The sequence below is a fragment of the Saccostrea echinata genome, unplaced genomic scaffold, assembly GCF_033153115.1.
Source record: "Saccostrea echinata isolate AGI-Se365-2 ecotype Australia unplaced genomic scaffold, CSIRO_AGI_Sech_v1 ptg000016l, whole genome shotgun sequence".
Classification (NCBI taxonomy): Eukaryota; Metazoa; Mollusca; class Bivalvia; order Ostreida; family Ostreidae; genus Saccostrea; species Saccostrea echinata.
The window spans coordinates 23,956,464-23,982,483 of NW_026889765.1; the positions used below are offsets into that span (position 1 = coordinate 23,956,464).

Here is a 26,020-nt window from a genome sequence, read left to right on the forward strand (position 1 = left end):
CTCATCTTACCAAAAATCGGACGGAAGACGCACTCGTTGCTCGCAACGAGATCTCATCTAGTTATTATTATTTTTCTTCCGCTGATTTTTTGTTTCGACATTTATCGAAAAGATTTTTTGTTCATCGTAAAGGTCATAAAAAGTTATGAACAAATTTGACCCAACGCGTATAACCTCTGACCCCTTTTGCAGTTATTGCCCCTTTCACTAGAAACCTTGTTATCGCTACTCCTCCGAAACCGTAAACCGTAGAGTTACGAAACCTTCACCAATGTCTTCGACTAATTGAGAAGACTCTTCAATCTATTCATTACGAAAGGATTCGTTGAGCCCTTTTATGAGTTATTGCCCCTGAAAATTTTTGAAGTTAACAAATAATGAAAAATTTTCAAAACGATAAGTCGTAGAGACATGAAACCAACTGCATTAGATTCTTTAACCATAGACCTTGAAGTTTATGTCAGGGTCAAAGGTCAAGGTCATTCCAAATATGAGAAATAAAGCTCTTTATATAGCTCTTTTGTCTTTCAACATATACAGTATATCTTTGCATCATTAATATGTACTTTTAAAACTATTTCAAAGATTTCAAACTTGTCCCCTAAGCATAACCCTTTTAAAAGTTATTGCCCCTTGTGCAAAAAACCTTGTTATTGCTACTCCTCCGAAACCGTAAACCACAGAGACACGAAACCTTCACTAATGTATTCAGGGTCTTTAGACACAACTTCAATCTATTCAGTGCGAAAGTATCCGGTGACCCCTTATATGAGTTATCGCCCTTTAACGTCTTTGCGTTTACTAGTAAACCTTATAACTTTAAAACTTAAAGTCATAGAAGCATGGGGTTAATTGCAATGTGACCCTTGACCTTTGACCTTGAATATTTGTTCAAGGTCAAAGGTCAAGGTCATTTCAAAATTTTAAAATTTTCATTTTTTCCATCTCTCAAGCCATTACTGGTTTCTTTTGTATAAAAATAAGCAGTAGAAAGTTAAATGTGAAGAATATATGAAATCTAAAGAAGGTGGAAAGACCTCTAATTGTTCGAGAACAATTAGTCTACTAGTTTTTTTATTTGTTTACATCTTCAAGAATACACCATTTTATAAAAAGTCACATTATCGAACAGAGATTCATAGATTCGAACAATGGATCAGTAATGGACTAAACGTACGAGTTTTCTAATGGATATTGAGGTTTGGACTGTCCTGATTTCTGAGTATTTATACCGGGTAATTCAGCATTAATCAAGTTTTTCCTGAATTTAATGCAGTATAAAAAATCAATAAGCACATTTTTTGGCATACTTTATTCTTCCTAGGCAAGTTTTCAATAGCACTTCAAAAACACAAATATGGCACAACAGTTAACAAGAGGCCCATGGGCCTTAAAGGTCACCTGAATATCATGCAGCGACTTGTAGGAGACACCTTAACAAGGTTGATGTTGTTCTATATCCTCAAACAATTTATACACCACATTTATAAATGCATCATACAACACAAACCCTAATTTCTATCCAGACGGTTCTTTCTATCCAGGTAGTTTTGAAGAAGATTTTCAAATGACTCCATCCCTTCTTTTTTCAATTGTTTCTTTGGAAAGGTACTTTATTTACATATACTAAAATCCACCTTAACCAAATTATGCTTCTAGAGAAATTAACTTGAAACCAGCAAAGCAATTCTGCTTGGACAAGCAGATGCATAACCCAACAGGACAAACAAAAACAGATAACAAAAGTCACCTGAGTGACTAATATGAACAACAGTACTGTATTTATACACACCCAAAAACAAATACTGGACACGGATTGCTGCAAAACATTCTCAATTCCTTCTACACATATATAAATGTACATTCTGTGAAACACTATAAATAATGAAAAAGGGGAGTATATAAAGATATAAATACCAAATGCAAATGTTGGAAATGACAAAATTGCTGCAAAACATCCTGAAATCCTGCTACACTTAATACATTCTTTTATTCTGTGTATCACTATAACAAACAATCACGAAGTGGAATATGGAAGGTGGAGATTCTATTGCATAACTGTTTATGATGAATGAAGAATGCAATGAAACTATGGCCATGCCACTGTACTTTATTAATAAGATGGAAGGTTAGATTTTCTATTTCAAAATGTAGTATGTAACATTTTTAAAAATTCACACCATAACATGCATAGATTTTGAATTTTTTTTTCAATCCGAGTTTTAAAGGGGGGAAAAATTAATTTTAATATAGAGTGCTAAAATTTTTCTGATTACATTTGAATTGCTCTTACTAGTAAATATTGTGGAATTCATTTTTTGGCTTTCTTCAATTTGCGACTGACTCATAGAAAACAAAAAGAAAAAAAGAAAAAAAAAATTTAAAACTTAAGAAATGATGCATATTACGTTATGATATACATGATTTCCCTTGTATTTTTTTCCAGCAATATTTTAAAATCTTACTATTTAGCTATGTATATTGTTTTGGCTATTTTTGAGATGAACCACTTGAACTAATTCATTATTATTAAAGTGCTAATGAGGATGAGAATGTGACAAGGGGTCAATAGCACTGAGGGAAACCCTGTTTTTAAAATTTGATATCACAAAAAAAAAAACCAACTATCCTGATAAGAATATAGATAAACATCCATAAGTTTGTGGGGAACTAGTTTAGTGTGTTTTCATATGAATCAAGTTTCGCATCATGTCATAACTATTTCCGTCTGGCTGCACACTGATGACCTGCCCATCATTTGACATCACTTTAAGGTAGCCATACTCGTCCACCCCCTGAACTGTAAAGACTTTGTCCCCCTCTGTCTCTAACTGCACTTTGTGGCCACTACAAGAAAACAAAATAGAATTCAATAATATGGCAACAAATGGTAGATTTCTTAATCTTTTCTTAACTTGGCACCACAGAGTGGTGCTTATTCTGTGGTGCCTTTTCACTGAATAGTTAAATCACACAAAAGCATCAAAGATTTTAATGCAAAACAGTTAAGTGTAAATTTCATCATAAGAGGAAATGAATATTTTTGGGGATGGGTAGGGGATGGCTGGGGGGGAGGGGGCAAATGACCCAGTTCTTTAAATATCATCCTGGTCATTTTCATCTGACCTTGATGAAATCTAATGCAATAGTTAACAATGTGTAAGGAATTTAATATAAATTCTAATTGTCCATTCATAATCATTGATTTGACAAGTTTTGTATCATTATTTCAAATCTCCGCTCAGTAACCATGATCTTTTAAATTTGACCTTGACACAAGGTGATGATACACATTTAGAACAGCAGCCACTATAAACTAATCTTTGCATTTCAGTAACTTCCAAAGTTATGGTCAAGACTAAAATTAAATATTTCAGTACCTGAAGACATTGACCTTTATGCTATAACCTTGAATCAAGATCAAGACACCTTAAGTACTTAATTAAAATAAACAACAAACTTAATTATGATTTCACACTTATCAAAGGTTCCAGAGTTATGGCCCAGATTTTGAAATCTTATCTACATGCAGTGACCTTGACGTCGACCTTCATGAAATTCATGACATACACATATACAATGTAAGTCATCAAGCAACAACATGCAATTACAAAGTTTAAATACATTCAAATCAACAGTGAACAGATCTGGGGATACAGGGAGGCTTGGGGCACAAAATAGGGTCAAACTTTTACACAGACATACATGTATATAAACTTTCACAATAACAAGGTTTCAACTTTGCACTATTGGATATACATGTAGCTGAAAATGTGTGCATTAAATCTTGGGCTAAAACAAGGGATTTTATGCAATTTAAAGTTCATTGTCAGAAAACATAGATGCATTGTGCTTTGTAAGCATTTTGTTTTATAAGATGATATTATTGGTTTTAGGTGACTGATATTACATCTCTTCACACTGGAATATTAAAGAACAAATCTGATTCACATTTTTTTCAGATAACAATTCACATTTTTTTCACATTTTTTTAGATAACAACTTATGCAACTAATATTAAATGTACTTATCTACAAGCACCTTTTGGGTTTTGCATTTGACAGATTATCCCACGTTTATTGAAAGTTAATTATCCATTACTGAAAAAAATATGCACTTTATCATAGAGTATCTTAAATTTTCAGAATACTCTGTCCATGCAGTAAAAACAAATTACTTGGATATTTCCTCTGAATCTCTTCTTTATTTGTTGTCTTACATCCCCTGCAAGATTTTTCACTCATCACCACATATGGGTGAAGGGCTTTAGACCTATACTCGACATTCAGGGCCATTAAGCAGTGAGGGTTCTTCATCATCCCAATGCCTGCTGTGACATGGGACCTCAGTTTTTAAGATCTCATTTGAAAGACCCGTGACTTTCACTTCTTCGCATGTGAGTTAAGGCTAGGTATAGGCGTTTCTATGCAAATGAGCTAATAAAAACGCATAAGAAGTATATTTGTTATTCAGAGAAAGTTTTGATTATCTTCTTATGCACACTTAGTACCCTCGATATGTTATAGCAAGTACACATTATGACGTCATATTATGACATCATTGATCTTACCTACTGGAGGTAATAAAACACATCAACAAAACAGCTTCAGCGCAAGGGATTACCCTATTTATTTTTGCATAAAAATTGTATAATGCTGAGAAGAATATTCTATGGATTAATAAAACTGCTGCACAAATCCTAGGCATTTTCTCATTTGATCGGAATTTGAGGAAACTTATACCGGACTGTACATTTTTACCCTGATTCAACTTAAAACTTTACAAATAGAAATTAAACAACTGAGCTGTTGATATTTGTGCAGCAATACCAGCAATCTTTGGAATATTTTGTTTCTGAATATACCTTGTTTCAGTTAAATAAAATAGAGCATGCCCTTGCGCCGAAGCTTTTTTGTTGATTTCCAATGACATCATAATATGACATCATAATGGGTACTGGCTATCTTATGTCTTGGGTACCAAGTATATATTATACAATAAGTTTTAACTTTCTCTGTATAATAGATATAGACCTTAGACATTTAAATTAGTTTTTTCGCATAGAAATGCTATACCTAGCCTTAACTCACCTGCGTAGTGCCAGGGGTGCTTTCTCAGGGATCAGTCAGTGCCTATGTTAATTTCTTAGGTTTGCGAGGCACAAGGAATGAGAATGGAACCCAATACCTCCTGATCAAGAAGCGAGCGCCCTACCACTAGGCTACTGCGACTGGTATTCTTTATGTTTGATACAAGCTGCTTAAACATTCATAAGCTACTATGTGTACAATTCATAGATTTTAAATCTTAACACTAAGGTTTTCCTATTTATATGTCTCTCTGTCCATGTTCTTACCTTTCAATCCACAGTAAAATAAGGTCAGAACAACAATTTATGTATGCTGTACGTGCTGAACTTACATTTTAGTTAGACAACTGTTCATCACATCTTCAAGGTATGCTTATCAAAGCCTTGAAGCTTAATGTTTTATAAAAGCCAATAATGGGAATGATTTGATTTACTTCACCTAACAGTCTCTCTACACAATCTTACAGTTTGGGAGAATCATATCTCGTGGTATGGTTAAAAACTTCCCATCATGGGAGATTCCATGTTTCTCATGAATATGAGGAATATTGGTAATGGTTGAGAAATATTTGGAAATTTCCACCATCTTTGAGGTAATCTTATGCTCAGATAAAAATGTAAGGTACAGAGATGAAAATAATTACGTAGTATTGAATTCTTTTTTTTAAATTATGTTTTCTACAATGTGATGCCTGCAAATTTATTTTAACTCAATAATTCGAATTCTATGATGGTTTTGAGCAATAATTATTAATATGGTGCCTATGGTAGATTATGAGGAGTGTTCCATACTAAAATTTTCCTTTTACTTCTCAAGCAGTCAATTTTGACCAGCTTTAAATTACAAGAAAGGTAAAAAAATTATAATCAATTACCCATGGAGCCATCTTTGATAATACTTTTTGCAGAATTCTGTACGTCCATTCTTCTGAAATTCATTAATGATGTCCTCTATGATGTTAATGGTTCGTGCCATTAATTTCTCTTTAGACAACAATGGAAGAGATGTGCTCTGTTCCTTGTTAAATAACTTGATCACATCATTGATACAAATTGTAGGGTTTGTATTGCTGACATTAAAACCACATCCTGAAAAGAGAACATTTTTTTTTTTTTTTGCAATTGCAAATCCTGTTTATAGTAGATAATCTGTGTGATTGTAAAAAAAACAAAGTCTAAAGGTGGCAAATTTCATGTTGGAAAAGTCTAACTGCATGACCTTGCATGAAGTTTATGTATGACCTTGACCTGTCTTGATTTTCAAACATGAATAAAACAATTGAGGAAGTAAAATCCTGTGGACAGACATGAAATAGACAAAAATTGTTCCTCTTTAGCTTAATTTTTTGAGGCTCAAGGACAGAAAAAAGAAGAGATATTTCATAAGAACAGATCTTTATATATCCATAAGTTTACTTGTAAACAATTAAAAAACAACCAATAAAAGAAACAAAATTCAGCAAGAAGAAAAATATAGACCTAATCTAAGATGGCCTCAAGCCTGTTATTTAAACCATTTTGCTACAAATTATCTGTAAGTCTTAACTTGTTCTCCTGAAAGCCTATTCCCATTTTAATCTCTGATACCCTTTTTGTGTGTGTGGTAATTTTCTGTAGCTTTTCAAAAAAAAAACAAAAACAAAAACAAAAACAAAAAAAACTTATTGTATCTGCATTTAGTGTACTGATAATCAGCTTTTATGCATTGCCATGTAGAATAATTTTTTAGCAATAAAAATTATTTCACAAATAATTACATCCACAAAGTCCACAAAAAGCCGTACAATATACAAGAGGCCCAAGGGCCTTAACGGTCACCTGAGTATAATACAACAATTTAGAGGATCCATAGAGTATAAAATGAACTGAAAGGTGAAACTTTGTTGCCCAAAAGCAAGAAAAATAGGGTGATCAGGATCAACAAAATAATTAGTCTAGTATTCATTAACAGTTCTGTCACCCGCGTGGCGCAGTGGTTAGAGCGTCTGCTCTAGAGTCGCGAAGTAAGGAGTTGATCCTTACGTTGCGAGTTCGAATCCCACTGTGGGATGCGGAGACCGGTCCTTCGGATGAGACCGTATAAACCGAGGTCCCGTGTCGCAGTAGGTGCTGGCACGAAAAAGATCCCTCACTTCTCAGTGGCCGTGAGTGCCGGGCATAGGACAAAATTTGCAGCTCTCCATCGGCAAGTGGTGGCGTCTCCATATGAGTGAAAAATTCTCGAGAGGGACGTTAAACAACAGACAAACAAACAAAACATTAACAGTTGTTAAATTAGGTTCTAATCTGTTCCCCACTCTCACCAGACAGTATATAATCAAACTATCAGTGCTTCTGTACTCTTTTAATTCCTTGTTGAAATCTCTTACATTGGCATCTCTTGGTCTTTGATGAACATTTAATAAGACAAGTTATTTTTGTCTCATTTTTATTTATCTATTATTTACAAGTCTACCTGATCATAAAAACTATTAAAGTACTTTTTGTATTATACAATAAAAATTCTTGCATAATTCTCTTATTCTATTAACCTTTCAAGTACATTATTTACAGTGATTAATTATCACAAGTAAATGGCAAAGGGGAATAACTCCTCTCAGTAGAATACAAATTAATAGAGCTCTGGCCTTGACCAGAACACTTGATCAAATGGTTCTGATGTTCTGATGTTCAAAAATCTGGTGAAAATACCCTTCCTTATTAAAACTTTTAATCTTTGCCTCTGATATTCCCAGGTGCAGAGAAGATTTTTAAAGCATTAATGCATTTTCACTAAATAATTAATAGAGCCCCGCCCTAACATCAGAACCTCTGATCAAGGGGTCATGAAATTCACAATTTTGGAAGAGGCACCCTTGCTTATCAGAACCAGGGTTGGGGTCAATTACTTTGAAATGTAATTAATTACTTTCAAATACATTGATAATTTTGTCAATTACTTGCAATTACAATTACATTGATTTTTTCAAATGTAATTAATTACTCTCAATTACTTTTACAAATGTAATTAAATACATTTCAATTACTTAAGTTTTATTTTTAAAAAATCTTGAGAACAAATACATATATAATCGGCATTGAGATACACAAAGCATTATGTACTGTTTCTGGTCTGAACAGTTTTCCAGCCATGCTGAAAAGTCTTTCAACGGGTGCTGAAGTCGCTGGTACAGCTAAATAACTTTGGGCTAACCAAGAAAGACAAGGAAACATGGAATGATTTTGACTTTAAAATTTCCAGAAACATTTTCTGGGACATTAAATTCATCCAATACTATTGAATTCATGTTTGGTTCTGAATAAAGTTTTTACTATATATAGTGAACTTTTATTCAGTGTTTTTGTTCTTGGGTATTAAAGGGGTTCACACCTGGACAAAATTAGACCTCTACCTATTGCCCTGGGCAGTGTGACATGCTGTATAAACAAATTAAACATTCTGAGACATTTAATTGTTGCAAAAACACAAGCCCATGCCACGCAGGTATACTGAACTGTGTATCTTGAAAAGACACCTTTTTAAACTTATAACTTAAAAAAAAGTAATTGAAATGTAATTGAAAAGTAATTGAAAATACATGACATTTTTGGAAATGTATTTAAATGCATTCAATTACTTGTAATTGAAGACTGGCTCAAATACAAATTATTTCCAATTACTTTAAAAAATGTAATTAATTACGCTCAATTACAAATACTAATTACAACTAGGAGACTAATTGTTCTCGAACAATTAGAGGTCTTTCCACCTTCTTTAAATTTCTTTAATTTTTATATTTTACTCTCTAAAGTAAATTTTTATACAAAAAGAATCCATAAATGGCTTGAAAGATAGAAAAAATGAAAAAATTTAAAAATTTGAAATGACCTTGACCTTTGACCTTAAAAAATATTCAAGGTCAAAGGTCAAGGGTCACATTGCAATAGACCCCATACTTCTACGACTTTTAGTTTCAAAGTTATAAGATTTAATAGCAAATGCAAAGACGTTAAAGGGCAATAACTCATATAAGGGGTCATCGGATACTTTCGCACTAAATAGATTGAAGTTGTGTCTAAAGACCCTGAAGACATTAGTGAAGGTTTTGTGTCTCTACCGTTTACGGTTTCGGAGGAGTAGCGATAACAAGTTTTTCAGTAAAAGGGGCAATAACTTTTAAAGGGGTAAATTTCCGGGGACTAGTATGAAATCTTTGAAATAGTTTTAAGAGGACATATTAATGATGCAAAGATATTTAATATATATTGAAAGACAAAAGAGATATAAAAAGAGCCTAATTTCTCATATTTTCAATGACCTTGACCTTTGACCTTTGCATATATTTTAAGGTCAAAGGTCAATGAATCTTATGCAGTTGGTCCCATGTCTCTACGACTTATCGTTTTGAAAATTTTTAATTATTCGTAAACATCAAAAACTTTCAGGGGCAATAACTCATAAAAGGGGTGGACGAATACTTTCGCAATGAAAGGATTGAAGAGTCCCCTCAATAAGTCGAAGACATTGATGAAGGTTTCGTACCTCTACGGTTTACGGTTTCGAAGGAGTAGCGATAACAAGGTTTTTCGTACAAGGGGCAAGAACTCTGAAAGGGGTCATAGGTCATACTCGTTGGGTAGTTTTTCGAAATAACTTTTGATGTCGAGTATCATGAACTATAAAACTTTTTGATAAGTCTTTCGGTTCAAAAGGCGGAAGCGGAAAAATAATAATAATAATAATAACTAGTAGACTAATTGTTCTTGAACAATTAGAGGTCTTTCCACCTTCTTTAAATTTCATATATTTTTCATATTTAACTCTCTATTGTTTTATTTTTATACAAAATAAACAAGAAATGGCTTGAGAAATGGAAAAAATGAAATTTAAAAAAAAAAAATTGAATGACCTTGACCTTTGACCTTGAACAATTATTTAAGTTCATAAGTCAAGGGTCACATTGCACTTGACCCCATGCTTCTACGACTTTTAGTTTTAAAGTTATAAGGTTTAATAGTAAGAGCAAAGACGTTAAAGGGCGATAACTCATATAAGGGGTCATCGGATCCTTTCGCACTGAATAGATTGAAGTTGTGTCTAAAGGCCCTGAGGACATAAGTGAAGGTTTCGTGTCTCTGCGGTTTACGGTTTCGGAGTAGTAGCGATAACAAGGTTTTCAGTGAAAGGGGCAATAACTTTTGAAAGGGTAAATCTTAGGGGACAAGTATGAAATCTTTGAAATAATTTTAAGAGGACATATTAAAGATGCAAAGAGATTTAGTATATAATGAAAGACAAAAGAGATATAAAAAGAGCTTAATTTCTCAAATTTTGAATGACCTTGACCTTTGACCTTTGCAAAAATTTCAAGGTCTGAGGTCAAAGAATCTAATGCAGTTGGTTCCATGTCTCTACGACTTATCGTTTTGAAAATTTTTCATTATTTGTAAACTTCAAAAACTTTCAGGGGCAATAACTCATTGAAGGGGTTGACAAATCATTTCGCAATGAATAGATTGAAAAGTCCTCTCAAGTAGTCAAAGACATTGGTGAAGGTTCTGTATCTCTACGATTTACGGTTTCGAAGGAGTAGCGATAACAAGCTATTCTTGCGAAAGGGGCAATAACTTCGTAAGAGGTCATAGGTCAAACATGTTGGGTCGTTTTTCGGAATAACTTTTAATATCCAGTATCATGAACTATAAAGTTTTTTGATAAGTCTTGCGGTTTCAAAAGTCCGAGAAGAAAAAGAATAATAACTAGTAGACTAATTGTTCTCGAACAATTAGAGGTCTTTCCACCTTCTTTAAATTTCATATATTTTTCATATTTTACTCTCTGAAGTTAATTTTTATAGAAAAAGAATCCATAAATGGCTTAAAAGATAGAAAAAATGAAAATTTAAAAATTTTGAAATGACCTTGACCTTTGACCTTGAACAAATATTCAAGGTCAAAGGTCAAGGGTCACATTGCACTTGATCCCATGCTTTTACGACTTTTAGTTTTAAAGTTATAAGGTTTAATAGTAAGCGCAAAGACGTTAAAGGGCTATAACTCATATAAGGGGTCATCGGATACTTTCGCACTGAATAGATTGAAGTTGTGTCTAAAGACCCTGAAGACATTATTGAAGGTTTGATGTCTCTACGGTCTACGGTTTCAGAGGAGTAGCGATAACAAGGTTTTTTGCACAAGGGGCAATAACTTTCAAAAGGGTTAAACTTAGGGGACAAGAATGAAATATTGTAAATAACTTAAAGAGTACACATTAATTATGTAACAATAGATAATAAATCTTTAAGAACAAAAGAGCTATAGAAGGAAATATATTTTTCATATATGGAATGACCTTGACCTTTGACCTTCATATAAATTTCAAGGTCAAAGGTCAAAGAATCTAATGCAGTTGGTTCCATGTCTCTACGACTTATTGTTTTGAAATTTTTTGATTATTTGTAAACTTCAAAAACTTTCAGGGGCAATAACTCATTGAAGGGGTCAACGAATAGTTTCGCAATGAAAAGATTGAAGAGTCCCCTCAATTAGTCGAATACATTGGTGAAGGTTCCGTACTTCTACGGTTTATGGTTTCAAAGGAGTAGCGATAACAAGCTTTACGGTGAAAGGGGCAATAACTGCATAAGAGGTCAAAGTTCAAACATGGGGGGTCGTTTTTCAGAATAACTTTTTATATCCAGTATCATGAACTATAAATTATTTTGATAAGTTTTGCGGTTTCAAAAGTCCTGGTGAGAAATAAAATAATAATAAACATAAGCATTTCAAGAGGTCTTTCCACAGAAAGGTGGAAAGACCTAATAATAATAATAATAATAATAAACATAAGCATTTCAAGAGGTCTTTCCACAGAAAGGTGGAAAGACCTAATAATAATAATAAACAGAAGCATTTCAAGAGGTCTTTCCACAGAAAGGTGGAAAGACCTAATTACCCCATCCCTGATCAGAACCATGTATTTGTTTAAATAATACCCAGGAGAAGAGAAGAAGATTTTCAAAGAAATAATGCACTTTCATTATATGATCTATATAGCCCCGCCCTAGCACCAGAACCCCTGATCCTGGGGTCATGAATTTCACAATTTTGGTAGAGTCACTCTTGCTTATCATAACTATGTATTTAATTTGTTTCAATAATACCCAGGAGTAGAGAAGAAGATTTTCAAAGAAATAATGCACTTTCATTATATGATCTATATAGCCCCGGCCTAGCACCAGAACCCCTGACCCTGGTGCCATGAATTTCACAATTGTGGTAGAGTCACCCTTGCTTATCATAATTATTTATTTAATTTGTTTAAATAATACCCAGGAGTAGAGAAGAAGATTTTCAAAGAAATAATGCACTTTCATTATATGATCTATATAGCCCCGGCCTAGCACCAGAACCCCTGACCCTGGTGCCATGAATTTCACAATTGTGGTAGAGTCACCCTTGCTTATCATAATTATTTATTTAATTTGTTTAAATAATACCCAGGAGTAGAGAAGAAGATTTTCAAAGAAATAATGCACTTTCATTATATGATCTATATAGCCCCGCCCTAGCACCAGAACCCCTGACCCTGGGGTCATGAATTTCACAATTTTGGTAGAGTCACTCTTGCTTATCATAACTATGTATTCAATTTGTTTCAATAATACCCAGGGGGGTAGGGGCCACGAATTTCACAATTTTTGTTCCTCTTCACCCATAGAGGCTTTTGCCATAATTGGTTCAAATTGGTTTGCTGGTTCCAGAGAAGAAGCTGAAAATGTTCAAAAGTTTACGACTGACGAACGACGGACGACAACGGACGAAAAAAGATAGCAATAGGTCGCCCGAGTGACTCAGGTGACCTAGTAAGCATTTTTAGCATGAACAGATATGTATTAATCCAGCCATTGACAATTTTTATAAGCACTGATTCAATCCAATCTGATTCAAATGGCTTTTACCTGGGTTATATAAATGAATATAAAATCACTAGTATCTGGTTTCAACAAAAGGTCCTAAAGTTAAGGCTTAAATTACTAAAGCTGACAAATGCTTTGATCAGCTCTTTTCCTCCAAGCTGATACATGACCATAAGATCAACTTCAAACTGCTAAATGTGACTCATACACATCTAAACATATCTGTGCACAATTGCCTTAAGATATAAAATTTTAAAGTCCAATTGTGAAATGATAATTTACAAATGATATAAACTTCCATTTCATTTCAATTAAAAACTCCTTTGATTCCAAGATCCAAATTTGCAAGCCGCTGTCTTTTGGTATACAGTAAAACATGGTAATATAGCTAGAATAATATAATAATAATACTAAAATAGCTACATGCAGTTATAATGAATTCACACTAACGGCAAAGCAATTTTCATTTCCTGTAGGTTAAAAACATACTATGAACTTAACTTATTTAATTAATTATGTTTATCATCAAAATTGTTCATCCCTCACATTTCCTTATAAGGAGGTTGTACTTTTAGTGTAAACTACAGTGTAACTTACCTATAATGGCATCACATACTCCATTAACATAGGACGATCTGACCACCACTCCTCCTAGCTTCATCTTATCACTGTAGTAAATGTCGTTAGGCCATTTCAGACGAAGGTCAATGTCCTAAAATGAGGTAAAAGTCTCTGATGAGAGTGTAGCTTTAGCTAGAGATAGTTGCTCTGGACTTGAAACACTTTTTCATCCCCTTGCAACAGAGTTTGAGAGGATATAGTAATTCAAATGTGTGTGTGTGTTTGTGGGTGCGTTAGGTAATCCTGTGCAAAATGGAAGTGACGTAATTTGCATTGGGATCAAATGTTGCCCTGATATATGTATAATTCATCTATTGTCAGATCTTCTCATATTCCAATCACATAAATAAAACTCAACGAGGAAATAATAAAATATAACATACAGTATTTTGCTTTTCCAAGATGTAGTGTAAATTATAATTGAGTTGTGTGCAATCGGGTTCAAAATTTTTGTTGACATCATATTTACCTACGTAGCTTGAATTACCTAAGTACGGTGAAGTTGTCAATTACAGGTTTACATATCCAGGATTATTGTCTGTATTTTTTAAACATGTAAACATTTACTTCTTAACAGCATATGTCCAATCATTATATATTTAGCTACACACATGTAGTTTTTGGCATTTCAAAGACTTTTTCTTTATGTCTCTTAACTTTGTTATCTCAATTCCTTGGATACTCAGTCCTGTTGAGTTCAAGATAGCAAGGTTTGACTGTATAATGACAGCTGTATGTATATAATGAATACTGATCCTATTAAAGTACAGCCTCAGAGAGCAATTAATATATCATTTTCACTTGTTGTTGAACCTTTTTAACAATTTCATTAAAATTTGCTTTTATTCTAATTTATTAATTTCTTCACTGCACTTTTATTAATATCATTTTGTACTTTTTAAGATCAGTCAATATCTGTACACCTGAGAGAAATAGCTCTCTGCAGAAACTTTATAACATATAAATAAAAAATCAAATTACATTAATTCTACTGTCTAAAAAGACTATTAATCTAGGAATTTCTTTGCAATCCTCTGCTTTATTTATCTTGATTTTAAATGCACTATATTTGTTAAATTTCTTGTAAGTTGATCAGTTTACTTGTCATGGAAACATTAATTCATAGATTTCACAATTTGTGCAATGAAATTAAATTTTATGCAGTGCATACTTGAATTAGTTCTGTGGTACCATGTTTGTGGTACATGTACGTACACCGGTTCAGCTTCATGCATGCAGTAAACATGCTTATAACGAATATGCTTATAAAGAATTTACACAACAAAGTAATTTCTATTCCCTATGACTTTAAAATATATCATGAACTTATTAAATATAACGAATAACATTTATAACGTAGCAAAATTGTCCTTCCTTGGCACTTTGTAAAGTGTGTTTTAATGTAGCATATGCTGTGAAAATAATCCTAGTAAAGACCAAGAGGTCCATGAGCCACAATGCTCACCTGAGTCAGTTTGGCCCTGCTATTCTTCATTTGCAGAATGTTCTTGAGAAGATTTTTAAATGATGCCATTAAATTTTCATCAATTCTTAATTACATGTATCTTCCCTTGAAAGAGGGCATGTCCTTCATTTAAACAAACCCCTTCTCCAAAGGATGATTTGGAGCAAAGGACTATATTTGGTAGAGACCAATATTTGCCCCCAAAATCAAACTTGAAAGGAGAAATCTAAAATTATGTTCTAAGGCAGGGGGATATTTGCAGACTTCAAAGTGGTAAGGCCAAAGTTTTTATTTTTTTTAGTTTACGATTTTCTGTCTCAAAAAAATGCATTGGGTGGTCGAAAAATTAAAATAAAAATAATTTTGGATTCAACAATTTCATTATAAAATAACAGCAATGTTTATTTTAATAAAAATAATACACGTCAATAGTACTTTTAAGTTTTATTGTCTAGATCACATAACTCTTTTTATTTAATTTTAATTCATTTCTAACTTTAGACTGAATGTCATTTTCATTTACATATAGTTCTGATTTTTGTTTGTCAATCAGTGCTTGGTTCATGATGTTCAACATTTTGTGCTCTTCAGTGATATGTGATGTGTTATAAACCTTGGTATCCCCACACACTAAAAACAAGGATCCAAATTCAAGTTAAATTTAGATTGAAGAAAAATACAATTGAAGTGTTTAACAATATTAAAAGTAATTGACGTTGAAATAAAGGTTATAATAATTTGATCATGCAGCTATCAAATTTAATGTTCAACCTGCGGCAAAAAAGCCTAATAATTTCTCAATCAAGTCCTTCTTTAAATGTTTGTTATGTACCTGTACAGTAGGCAATGCTCATTATTTATTACTAATTAGTAATTCAAAGGACTTTAATCTCAATTGAGTATGAAATTTGCAAAGATTTGTATATTGAATTTACTTCTATAAACTAACAGATGTTTTATGCACATTTGAATTTATCCAGTGAAAAACCAGTCAACGTTGCTTCAACTATTAAGATGTATCTCTCAACACTAAATTGGCCTAACTATTATCCATGGATTTATCAGCCTATTTTGGGAAACGCCATTCTGGGGGAATTGGGAAAAAATATCGGCTATTTGATGAAATTGCAATTTTTTTTTAAAAATGTTGCTTAAATCATGTACTCAGGGGTAATTCATTTAACATTTCAGCACGAACTCTAATTTTGGCAACCAAATGACAATTAAATATGATCCATCTTATTCGTACAAAATCAATTATAAATAATAGACTAATAAAATTAAAATGGACTTCAATGAGTATAAAGCATTTATACAACTTAGGGTAGTACATGTACATGTGATTATGAGATTTCAATTTAGATCATTATAGTATCTGTTTCTGGAGATTGTAAACCTCCTGCAAAAAAATATACTAAGTACACATTTTCTAAAAGTCCTCTTTTAATATGTATTAATGCATTGAAAATATATTTTTCTATCTGAAATAATGCCTAAAGTCCTTACCATTAACTCGCAGATCAAATGAGTAGGTGGAAATAACTTAATAAATCTATATAATTACACAGTATCATCATTTTTAGAAAAACAGAGGAAATTCGGATTAAAAGTTGGCGATGTTTTTACAGTGTTTTTAAACATGTGTTATGACTGTAGCTTTGCTAAATGAGTTAAAATTACAGACAATCTGACAATTTTACCTATTGTTTTTCCAAGATAATTAAAAATAAAAGCATTGTTCACCAATTGAGAAAAAATACTGCCAAATTGGGAAAAACTGAACTCATTTTCAATTGGGAATGGGCCGAACTTCGGCCCCTGAGAAGGCACTGATAAATCCTTATTATCTATAGGTGTATCCGTGTCTGCTAGGTCGATCAGGGTTGGGTACCACTCTCCAATATTACGGTATTAATTTAGCCAATTGAGACATTGCAATTGGAGAAAGGGATCATTTATCCAAGATTTTATTCACTTTTCCATGCAGAAAAAGTTCTTTAAGTGTGTGTCATTGCTTTCAGTGAGGAATTACCTTACAGAGCCGCCATTTTTGGTTAGCACATGTGTTTATTTACGGTCACCTAAATGTTTGTAAAGGTCTCATATATTTGTAAGCGCTTATTTGACTAAGATGCATTCTAAAATTTAAAACCCACCAGTTCAGCTGAGAAAAATCCGGAAAAATATGTCGGAAAAAGACATTATTTTTATTTTCATGATTTGTGAAAATTAGGGTCGGCGGAATCGTAAACCAAACGAAAAAAAAACTTTGGCCTAAGTGATTTCATCAGCCATGACACCATTTGTTAGATATGACATCAGGAAATGATGTAAATTCAAAATTTTCATGATAAATAGAGAAAAAGGTGTATATTACGTCGATATTTTGAATAAAAGTCACCGAGTGCAGATCTGCTCAAAGTCAGTGTTTTGATATAAATGTAAAATTTCAATATCAATGAAATATGTGAATATTGTAATGGAGCAGCTTTGCCCTCCATAAAGCTAAAATTTTAACAAATTTTGTCCATTTTCTCCTGTTTCTGAAAAATAACGCAAAACCCAAATAGTTTGTGACGTGATAGAAACAAATTTGCCAATAACTACTTCGAAACTAAAATATTTTCTGTTATTTCAGATTTTTCGTACAATATATACAATTCAGCACATTTCAAGATTTTTTTAAAGAACGAGTGCACTTATGGGCCCCGGTAAAATGTGAAAAAATGAAGAATCAAATGAAGCTTAATTTGTCATCTCAAATCATTAATTGATATCTAAACCATAAGAATCAACAAATTTTATCGCTGGTATTCATGAATATACAAAGAGAAAAGCCATACAATGTGGTAGGGGTCAGTCGACATTCGTGATTTTCTATAGTAAATTGACTACGGTCATTCATTTCAAAGCTTTTGTTTTCTGTCAGCCTAATGTTGTACAAACTTGTGCGAATGACAAAAAACGCATTATACATTTATAAAACTTGTGTGAAAGTAGGAAATTTGTGCAAGATTAGGCTGGTACTTAAAATATTAAAAATGTATGTAAAGTTCAACGTTTTTCCTATAGCAAGCGAGAGCTATTTACCTGTATGACCTGTGTTGAACCCACCTGTGGAATAAATTATTTAAAATACCGGTAGTCACATGAGTTCTACCCAGGTAAACATTCCACAAATGTCCTCACTGTAAAACATAGCCACGTTTTATACCATTATATCAAAGTCGTTCCGCTTAGAGATATTGTATGTATTTGATTTTAGGAACACGGGAGGGTTAGGAGTGTTTAGTGTCGTTAAAATGTCATCATACATAAAAGTGTCAAACATTTTTAACATTCATGCAAGACAATGGTACCGGTATTGAAGGCCACCTAAATACAATTTTTTCTTTTCAAAATTTAAAGGAACTAATGTTAATACTTATTGCATTTTTTCAAATGCAAGCATGCAAATTTCTTAGTTTGATCACTACGGCTACAGGCATCTATAAACTTCATTCGATTTTTTACAGGTAAAATAGCGCAAGAAGAATTCGGCAAACGTGCCCGTCAATGATCCACCATCAGATTGTTCAAGTGTCAATTTAAATGTCTCCTCCCATTGATTTAAATAAACGAAACTCAAAATAGGTTCGATACGACTTTTCCGGATTTGGGGTATCTATAGGCATTAAAACTCTTCATTTGTTTCAAATCCATGCTGATTTAGGTGACGTTTTAGTGTAATTTTTAATTAGAAATATCCACTTGTGTTTAACTATTACCAAAAGAGAACGATTTGGTCATATATTCTAAAGTAAAACGGCACTGAAAAAGGGCCCATTAAGCATTGCTTAAGTGCACTTGTCCTTTGACTTTTATTGGGGGGGGGGGGGGCAAAAATATGCATATACTGCATATAGCTTTTTATTGAGATTGTCCCAACGTTTGAAAACATGGAGAGTTTACAGACAACAGAAAAGGTCATTTGAGCCTTTGGTTAAGGTGAGCTAAAAAGTTTATTACAAAACACATTCTTTTCACATGTCTTTTTTTTTTTTGATAAAGTACATTAGAGACTAAAAATTAATAGTTTTTTCAGAAACCAATTACAAACAGATTGACTGTGCAATATATAGATTGCTTGGTAATATTCAAATTAATAGCAAGGTTAACTTGTAATGGCATTTAATGTGAATATAAGGTTTTTTTGACATTTGCCTCTCCAGACTTCCTATCACAGCTAGGCACGTGGATAGTGGATGAAATGCGAACTCTATACTTTTCATGATGGCTATTACTTTTGATAACTGATACATCCAGAACGGGTCCAAACACTACCAAAAGTAGTCATCATATTCTAGGCAGAATTTGAAGATTGTATGTACAATGTATACACGTCAGGAAGTCAGGTGAATTTGAGGTGGTATCATTATGACAGCTATTGAAATTGATCTGATATCCAGACAATTTTCACACACACTACCAAAGAAGTCATCTGAATATCCGATATCTAGAAAGGCTCAAACACTTTTACAGCTCATCATATGAAATTCTGATATCCAGGAAGTTTAATTTCGTACACTCTCTACCATAGTTAGTCATATGAATACTGTAAACGTACTTTATTCCAAAGTTTCATAATTTTGCAGAATTGCAATAACTGTTCAAACTAGGAGTAGAAAATTACATGGAGGGGTTTGCTCACTCTTTACCACAGCTTGTATGTGAATATCTGATATCATGGAAGGGCTTGTACACTCTTTACCATAGCTTGTATGTGAATATCTGATATCCGGGAAGGGTTTGTACACTCTTTACCACAGCCAGTTATATGAATATCTGATATTTGGGAAGGGTTCACACACTCTTTGATATCTTTTCTTGTGAATACCTGATATCCAGGAAGGGTTCGCACACTTTCTACCACAGCTAGTGACGTGATGTGCTGGAGGTATGATACTGCCCGTCCTAATGGATTTTCTCCCTCAATCCTGATGTGCAAAGAAAACATTGCACAACCTTCAGGGCTCAGCCAGGAATTACCTCCTCTTCCTACAGAAAGAATATTTGAATAAATTTTACAACAAAACATGGTTACAGCAAACACACCAAATAAAAAATGAAGATTGGTTCTCAAGCCCCCTTGCATTCAAGTTTACCCCGCCACATTAAAAAAAATTTCAGTAAAATTGATCAAAATATTCCGGAAATTGTTAGTTTGTCATGACAGGTTTTAAATTTAGAAGGCCCAGATCTCTATTATTATAAAGCCTTTTTGAATACAAAATAATAATGAATTCATGCTTACAACAAAGTTGATTCAGAAGAAAAAACATATCTTACAGTAGCATGAAATTTTAACATTTCATGGGGAAATGAATTTGTGGGTCTTTTCATACAATGTACCATGAAAATGAAAACAACAAAAATGAACACTTAAAAAAAAAAATAAGTGATTTAAATATTTTTTCTCTCTTTTTATCTGCTGCCTTAGTTCTAAATATACAGTCACACACCAGCATTTGTTGACAGGTATAAGATTTTAACCTGTACAAATGTCAAGTCATCCTTCTATTATTTACCATGGATAAACAATCATGTAATCTACATCTTTTAACAATCTGATAACTTTAACTACTGTCTTAATCCTTGTCACTGATGGTCATTTACTGACCTTTAACCTCACATGGCCAGACATGCTACCCTTAAACCTGTAAATTCCTCCCAAATATACCTGTGATTTTCTCCCACTACAGATAAAATATAGTATAATACTGACACTTCTAGCACCACAAAAGTTTGTTACATATATCTGTGAAGTTCTTACATTTCTGTATATACATACATGTATTTATATACAGAAATGTAAGAACTTCACAGATATATGTAACAAACTTTTGTGGTGCTAGAGGTGTCAGTAGAATAATAACACCTATCTGCTGTTAAATTTACAAAGAGCTGATTTCTTACGAGGAATTGACACAATAACTGTAAACTAGAAGTGTGAGATTACATTGTAACTGTACGTAACTGGCAATCATGACGTATATGACTGGTTAAGTGACACATAAATCCTGCAATCTCAGTACACCGAGTGTAATTGTGGTATAGAAAGAGAGCCCTGCCAAGCACCAGAACATTTATCCCAGTGGCCAAGAATTTTACAAATCTGGTAAAATAACAACTTAGTGCTCTGTTTGCCTACTAGATACCTAGAAGCAGAGAAGATTTCAAAGAATTAAGGCATAAATTTTTCACTATATAGTCAACAGAGTCTTACTCTGACACCAGGCCCAAAACCCAGGGGCCTTGAATTTCACAATTTTGGATTAGGCACCCTTGCTCATCATAACCATGCACTTAATTTGTTTGCTTAATACCCAGGAGCAGAGAGGGATAGCCCCACTCTAGCACCTCAACTCTTGACCTACGGGCCATAAAATTCACAATTTTAGAATAGGCATCCCATGCACTTAGTATTTTGCTAAATTCCAAGGGGAATAGATTTTCAAAGAAATAATGCATTTTCACTATATGGCCATTAAGAGCCAAGCCCTAGCTAATGCCTAAACCCCTTATCCATGGACCATGAAATATAACTAAGCACTTAATTAGATTGTTTGATTAATACCCAAAAGCAGAGAAGAAGATTTTCAATGAATTAATGCATTTTCACTGCATTTTCACTGAAATATCAATAGAGCCCCACTTTAAACACCTCAACCCCTGACCCAGGGGCCAAAAAACACAAGTATGGAAGAGTCATCCATATATAACCATGTACTTAGTTTATCTGCAAATAACCAAGGAGCATACTGAGAAGGTTTTGAATGAATCAATGCATTTTCACTATATAATCAATAGAGCCCCATCCTAACACTAAATCCCCTGAGCCAGGGGTCCTGAAATTCATGTGATTCCTGAGAGGAGATTATGTAAAAGATCCCAGAAAATTTCAAGATTCTTATAATGATCTCTCTTAGATAGAAGGTATGGTTCTTCATTTGAATTAACTTGAATCCCTTTGAAACTTTGTGTGAAAATGACCATGTGGTTCTGGAGAAGAAGTCGAAATGATTGAAAACTATAATGAAGGATAGGGAACAGGAAAACAAGTTCATGTATTACTAATTAGTATTTTATGCATGCATTTTGAAAATTGCTAGAATATGACTCCCTGGTTTAAGACAACCTGACATAAGTACCATTTTTAGGTCACTTAATTAATACGTTACAGCTTTGGCTTGAATTTTACATTTTTTATCAAGTTTATTGATATCAGACTACATGTGTTGGAGGCATAATATTTGTATACAGATACTAAACAGATAGCAAGGCACCAGTAAAGATGGTTGAATGGATGGGTAGACAACAGAGAACAAAGAACTTCATGATGAACTAAGTATTTGGGTCTTCACATAGTAAAGTTTAATATGTCAACCAACATCATGCTCACTTAGGAACTATTCAATGTCAATATGCATACATGTATACATACACATGGACTACAACAATGCAATGTTTTCAACCAGTGTCAGCCAAAATAGTTAATGTATGTGTTGTTGATGATACATAGTGAAATATCAAAAAAATAGGAGATTGACACTAAATGAATCTAACGTTTACCTTGTCCTTGAGTTTGTCTACCAGCAATGGCTACCAATCCAACTGTTTTAGGCTCAGAATACTGAAGGCTGAAAAGATACCACAGTATACAAGTGTGATTTTGACCAATAATAAAAAAAAATCTTGATTTGAAGTCTGAAATAATAACATACTGCCAACATATTTCACAATTTTTAAAAAGTTATATAATGATATAATTCTTTTACAAATTTGAAGAGGTAACTATTTGAAATTTGCAACTAAAATGTTGCAGAAGGGAAGTTCTTTGAAAATTCAAAAGAAAAAAACCCCCAGCAAACTCAGAATCTTCCATTTCTAGCAAAATGAGTTACAAAAACATAAATACCCATCTAGCAATGGCATGGTTGAAGGGACAACATCTGTATAGAGAACAACATTTCCTAATTTGGCTGTTGTCAAATTGTCCCAGTATTCATCAATACTGAAGTACTTCAACTCCTCCATTTTGTCTGTGACAACAGGAAGTAGAGTCGTTGTGACCTTGACCTCTGGCATCAGTTTAGGAATAAACTGTAGGCTGACACTGGCAGACTTCAGTAAACCATTTTTGAGTCTCTGTGCAATTTTGTTCAAGAGGCGCACTTTATTTACCTGCAAGATATTGCATTTACATACGATCTAAGATATGAAAGAATACTATATTCAAAGATACTTTATCTTAAATTTAAAACTTTTTAATCAGGATGTATTGGGTTCTCAACCAATTTCTTAAAAAATTGTTTTGAAAAACGATATTGGAACCTCATTGAACATGTATTTGCCTGCAGTAAAGGGCAAAACACTCATTACGATATATATGGATCAATTCAATTGAAGAAAATAGTCACTTCAATAGGAATTATAACTCTCTAAGTGATATATCAATGCACTTGGAAACAAATAAACGTTCACAAATCTGGTCCTGATCATAATGAACTCAGCCTTACAGAAGTTAATGGGTGATAGGGGATTTATGAATTATATGAAATACCGTTAATAAAATATCATGAAGTTGACCTCTTATTTGTTTTCTGTATTTAGTATGGAAGTGTAAGACATAATAATTGAAATCTGACACAAAAAATGGTATTAAGTTAAAATTCTATACCGAAGTCAATTGATATAGGAGTTTATTTCTACCAAAAAAACTATAATTCCTGGAAAAATAATATAGTACTGTAGATCACTAAATTTTCGCGACACCTTATTTTCACGAGATTATCGTTTGGTATTTATAAACAAAACAAAATTTAATTTTCACGAATTTTGGTTATTGCTCCATATAATCTTTAATAGTACAATAATTTTATATGTGAAAATGAAAGTTTCGCAAGTACAGGTCTCGTGTTATTACACAAAAATAAAGTTCTCATGAATAAAAGGTGATTTACGGTATAATGATCAACATTTTTTATAAGATGTCGAATTAAAACTAGTACGATTTTTTTTTTACCAAAACAAGAAAACCTTTTTAAATTTAAACAGCAAAGTCATTCCTGGATTACTTGTATGGTACGTAGTAAAATTCTGAAAAGAGACAACTAATTTTGTTAATTCAGTAAAAAAGTAATTTTAATCAGCTGACTTAGAACTAAAATCAACAGCATACGATAGGTTCTCTTGCCATTTTTATGTAAGTTTCAATTCACTTTCAAATCTGCATAGTTTGTGTGTCTAAAACAAAAAAGTTAGAGAAGTTTTTATGTTTTCTCTTCTCGGGCCTTTCCGACAAGTGGAAAAACAACCTCAATGTGTTGCGTAAGCATCCATGACAACCCCCCTTTTCATGAACATTGAAATATATGTATGAGAACCTTTTATTTGTGTAGCCTAGAGCTTATAACTTTATTGAATGTAAAGATATTACCTAAAATGTACTACAGAAGGGACAATAAACTCTGCATAACCAATATACTTTAATAAAAAGGAAGAGACTCCATTTTGCATAAAATTTTTACAATAAGCGTCAATAAGGTATGTAGTGGAATTGATTTTACAAACATTAATTACAATATTGTAAATAAACATAAATTAGTGCATTCAAAATTTAGCACAATTTTCCTCATCAACTGATTAATTTAAGTGTTATGACGAATTATTGCATTTGGAAAAAAGCTTTTTAATATATTTATTTTAATCATGCATTAGCGTGTACTTGAATTAGTGGACACGAAGCAGTACTTTCAATTGTTAAAAATGCTGTCTTATCCGGAAAGGTGTAATCTGGCCAATTTCTTTGGAACCAGTGGTGGCCGGAATAGACAAGCTTTACTGTATATATTTTTTTTGTGTAAAAACTCAAACAGTTTTATTTTACGTGTACATGTAACTATTTATGAAACTATATAATTATGTACAATGAGTTTTAGCATTAAAACTAATGTTTTAAATTTAAAAGATGGTGTTAAATTTGTTAGCAAATAAGAAACTAATATTATGATCATGTTTTTTTTAGAATGACTGTAGAAGACTAGTAAAACTAAAGTCAGAATTAAAGTTAAATATTCTGTCATCATATATTCATCTTTTCTCAAAAAAAAGTTAATTTATGCATATTTACAAAGGTATTTGTATTTTCAAACATTATTTGGAAACATATTTGAATGTTTTAATAAGAAAATAAGAGAAAAAATCTATTTGCATTTCACAGGTGTAATTAATCAGACAAATCAGAAATATTATTTTATAAAACTGATTATAATATGTTCTAATTTAGCCAATTAACAGAAAAAAACATCAATATTGGAAATCCTTCCTTAATGCAATGAAAACAAAAGTATAAATCATAGAAAAAATTCAACAAAACTCCCCCCCCCCCCCCCAAAAAAAGTTCTAGGAAATGAAATGAACAAAATTGAGAGTTTTTTTCATAGTATTTAGGTTTACAGAATTCAATCTCACTTCTTACAAAGTTCAGTTTCAAATGGATTGTGAATTTTGATAAGAATATCTTAAACAGTTGAAACCAAGATTGAGAAAAAAAGGAGGTGAACACACATATTTAAACCCATAAAAATTGGAGTCATTGATCAAACTGCACAAAGATACAGAAAAATGCAATTTTTAAATGGGAAACATCACAGCTGTTCTATCACTGCAAAGTTAAATTAATTGAAAATATCCCATCTTACAATAAATCCAGTATGCTTAAAATATAGATATATAAAAAACACATCATAAAAAATTAACAGGGATTCCTTGTTATCTTGTGTTAAATGGAAACCAGTAAAATTTTGGTTTGCATTGATCCCGACAAATTAAAATGATTCCACAAACAGTGCAGTTAGAACACAACCAGCCTTACCATTCTATTAACATGATTAAGAGTGAAGTGTG

The 26,020-nt window shown here is 32.7% G+C and overlaps 1 protein-coding gene across 1 annotated transcript in view; it reads right to left on the reverse strand.

Annotated features, from left to right (window-relative positions):
* Positions 1-1,297: 1,297 nt before the first annotated feature.
* Positions 1,298-26,020, reverse strand: part of LOC133188572 (biotin--protein ligase-like) — a 37,165-nt gene continuing 12,442 nt past the window's right edge. Inside the window, exons 8-13 of the mRNA XM_061324053.1 lie at positions 23,031-23,296; positions 22,685-22,752; positions 19,950-20,110; positions 13,585-13,699; positions 5,965-6,178; positions 1,298-2,847 (exon numbers count right to left, since the gene is read on the reverse strand). Coding sequence (XP_061180037.1) covers positions 2,676-2,847; positions 5,965-6,178; positions 13,585-13,699; positions 19,950-20,110; positions 22,685-22,752; positions 23,031-23,296 — 996 coding nt within the window. The 3' untranslated portion in view covers positions 1,298-2,675. The remainder of the gene's footprint in view (positions 2,848-5,964; positions 6,179-13,584; positions 13,700-19,949; positions 20,111-22,684; positions 22,753-23,030; positions 23,297-26,020) is intronic.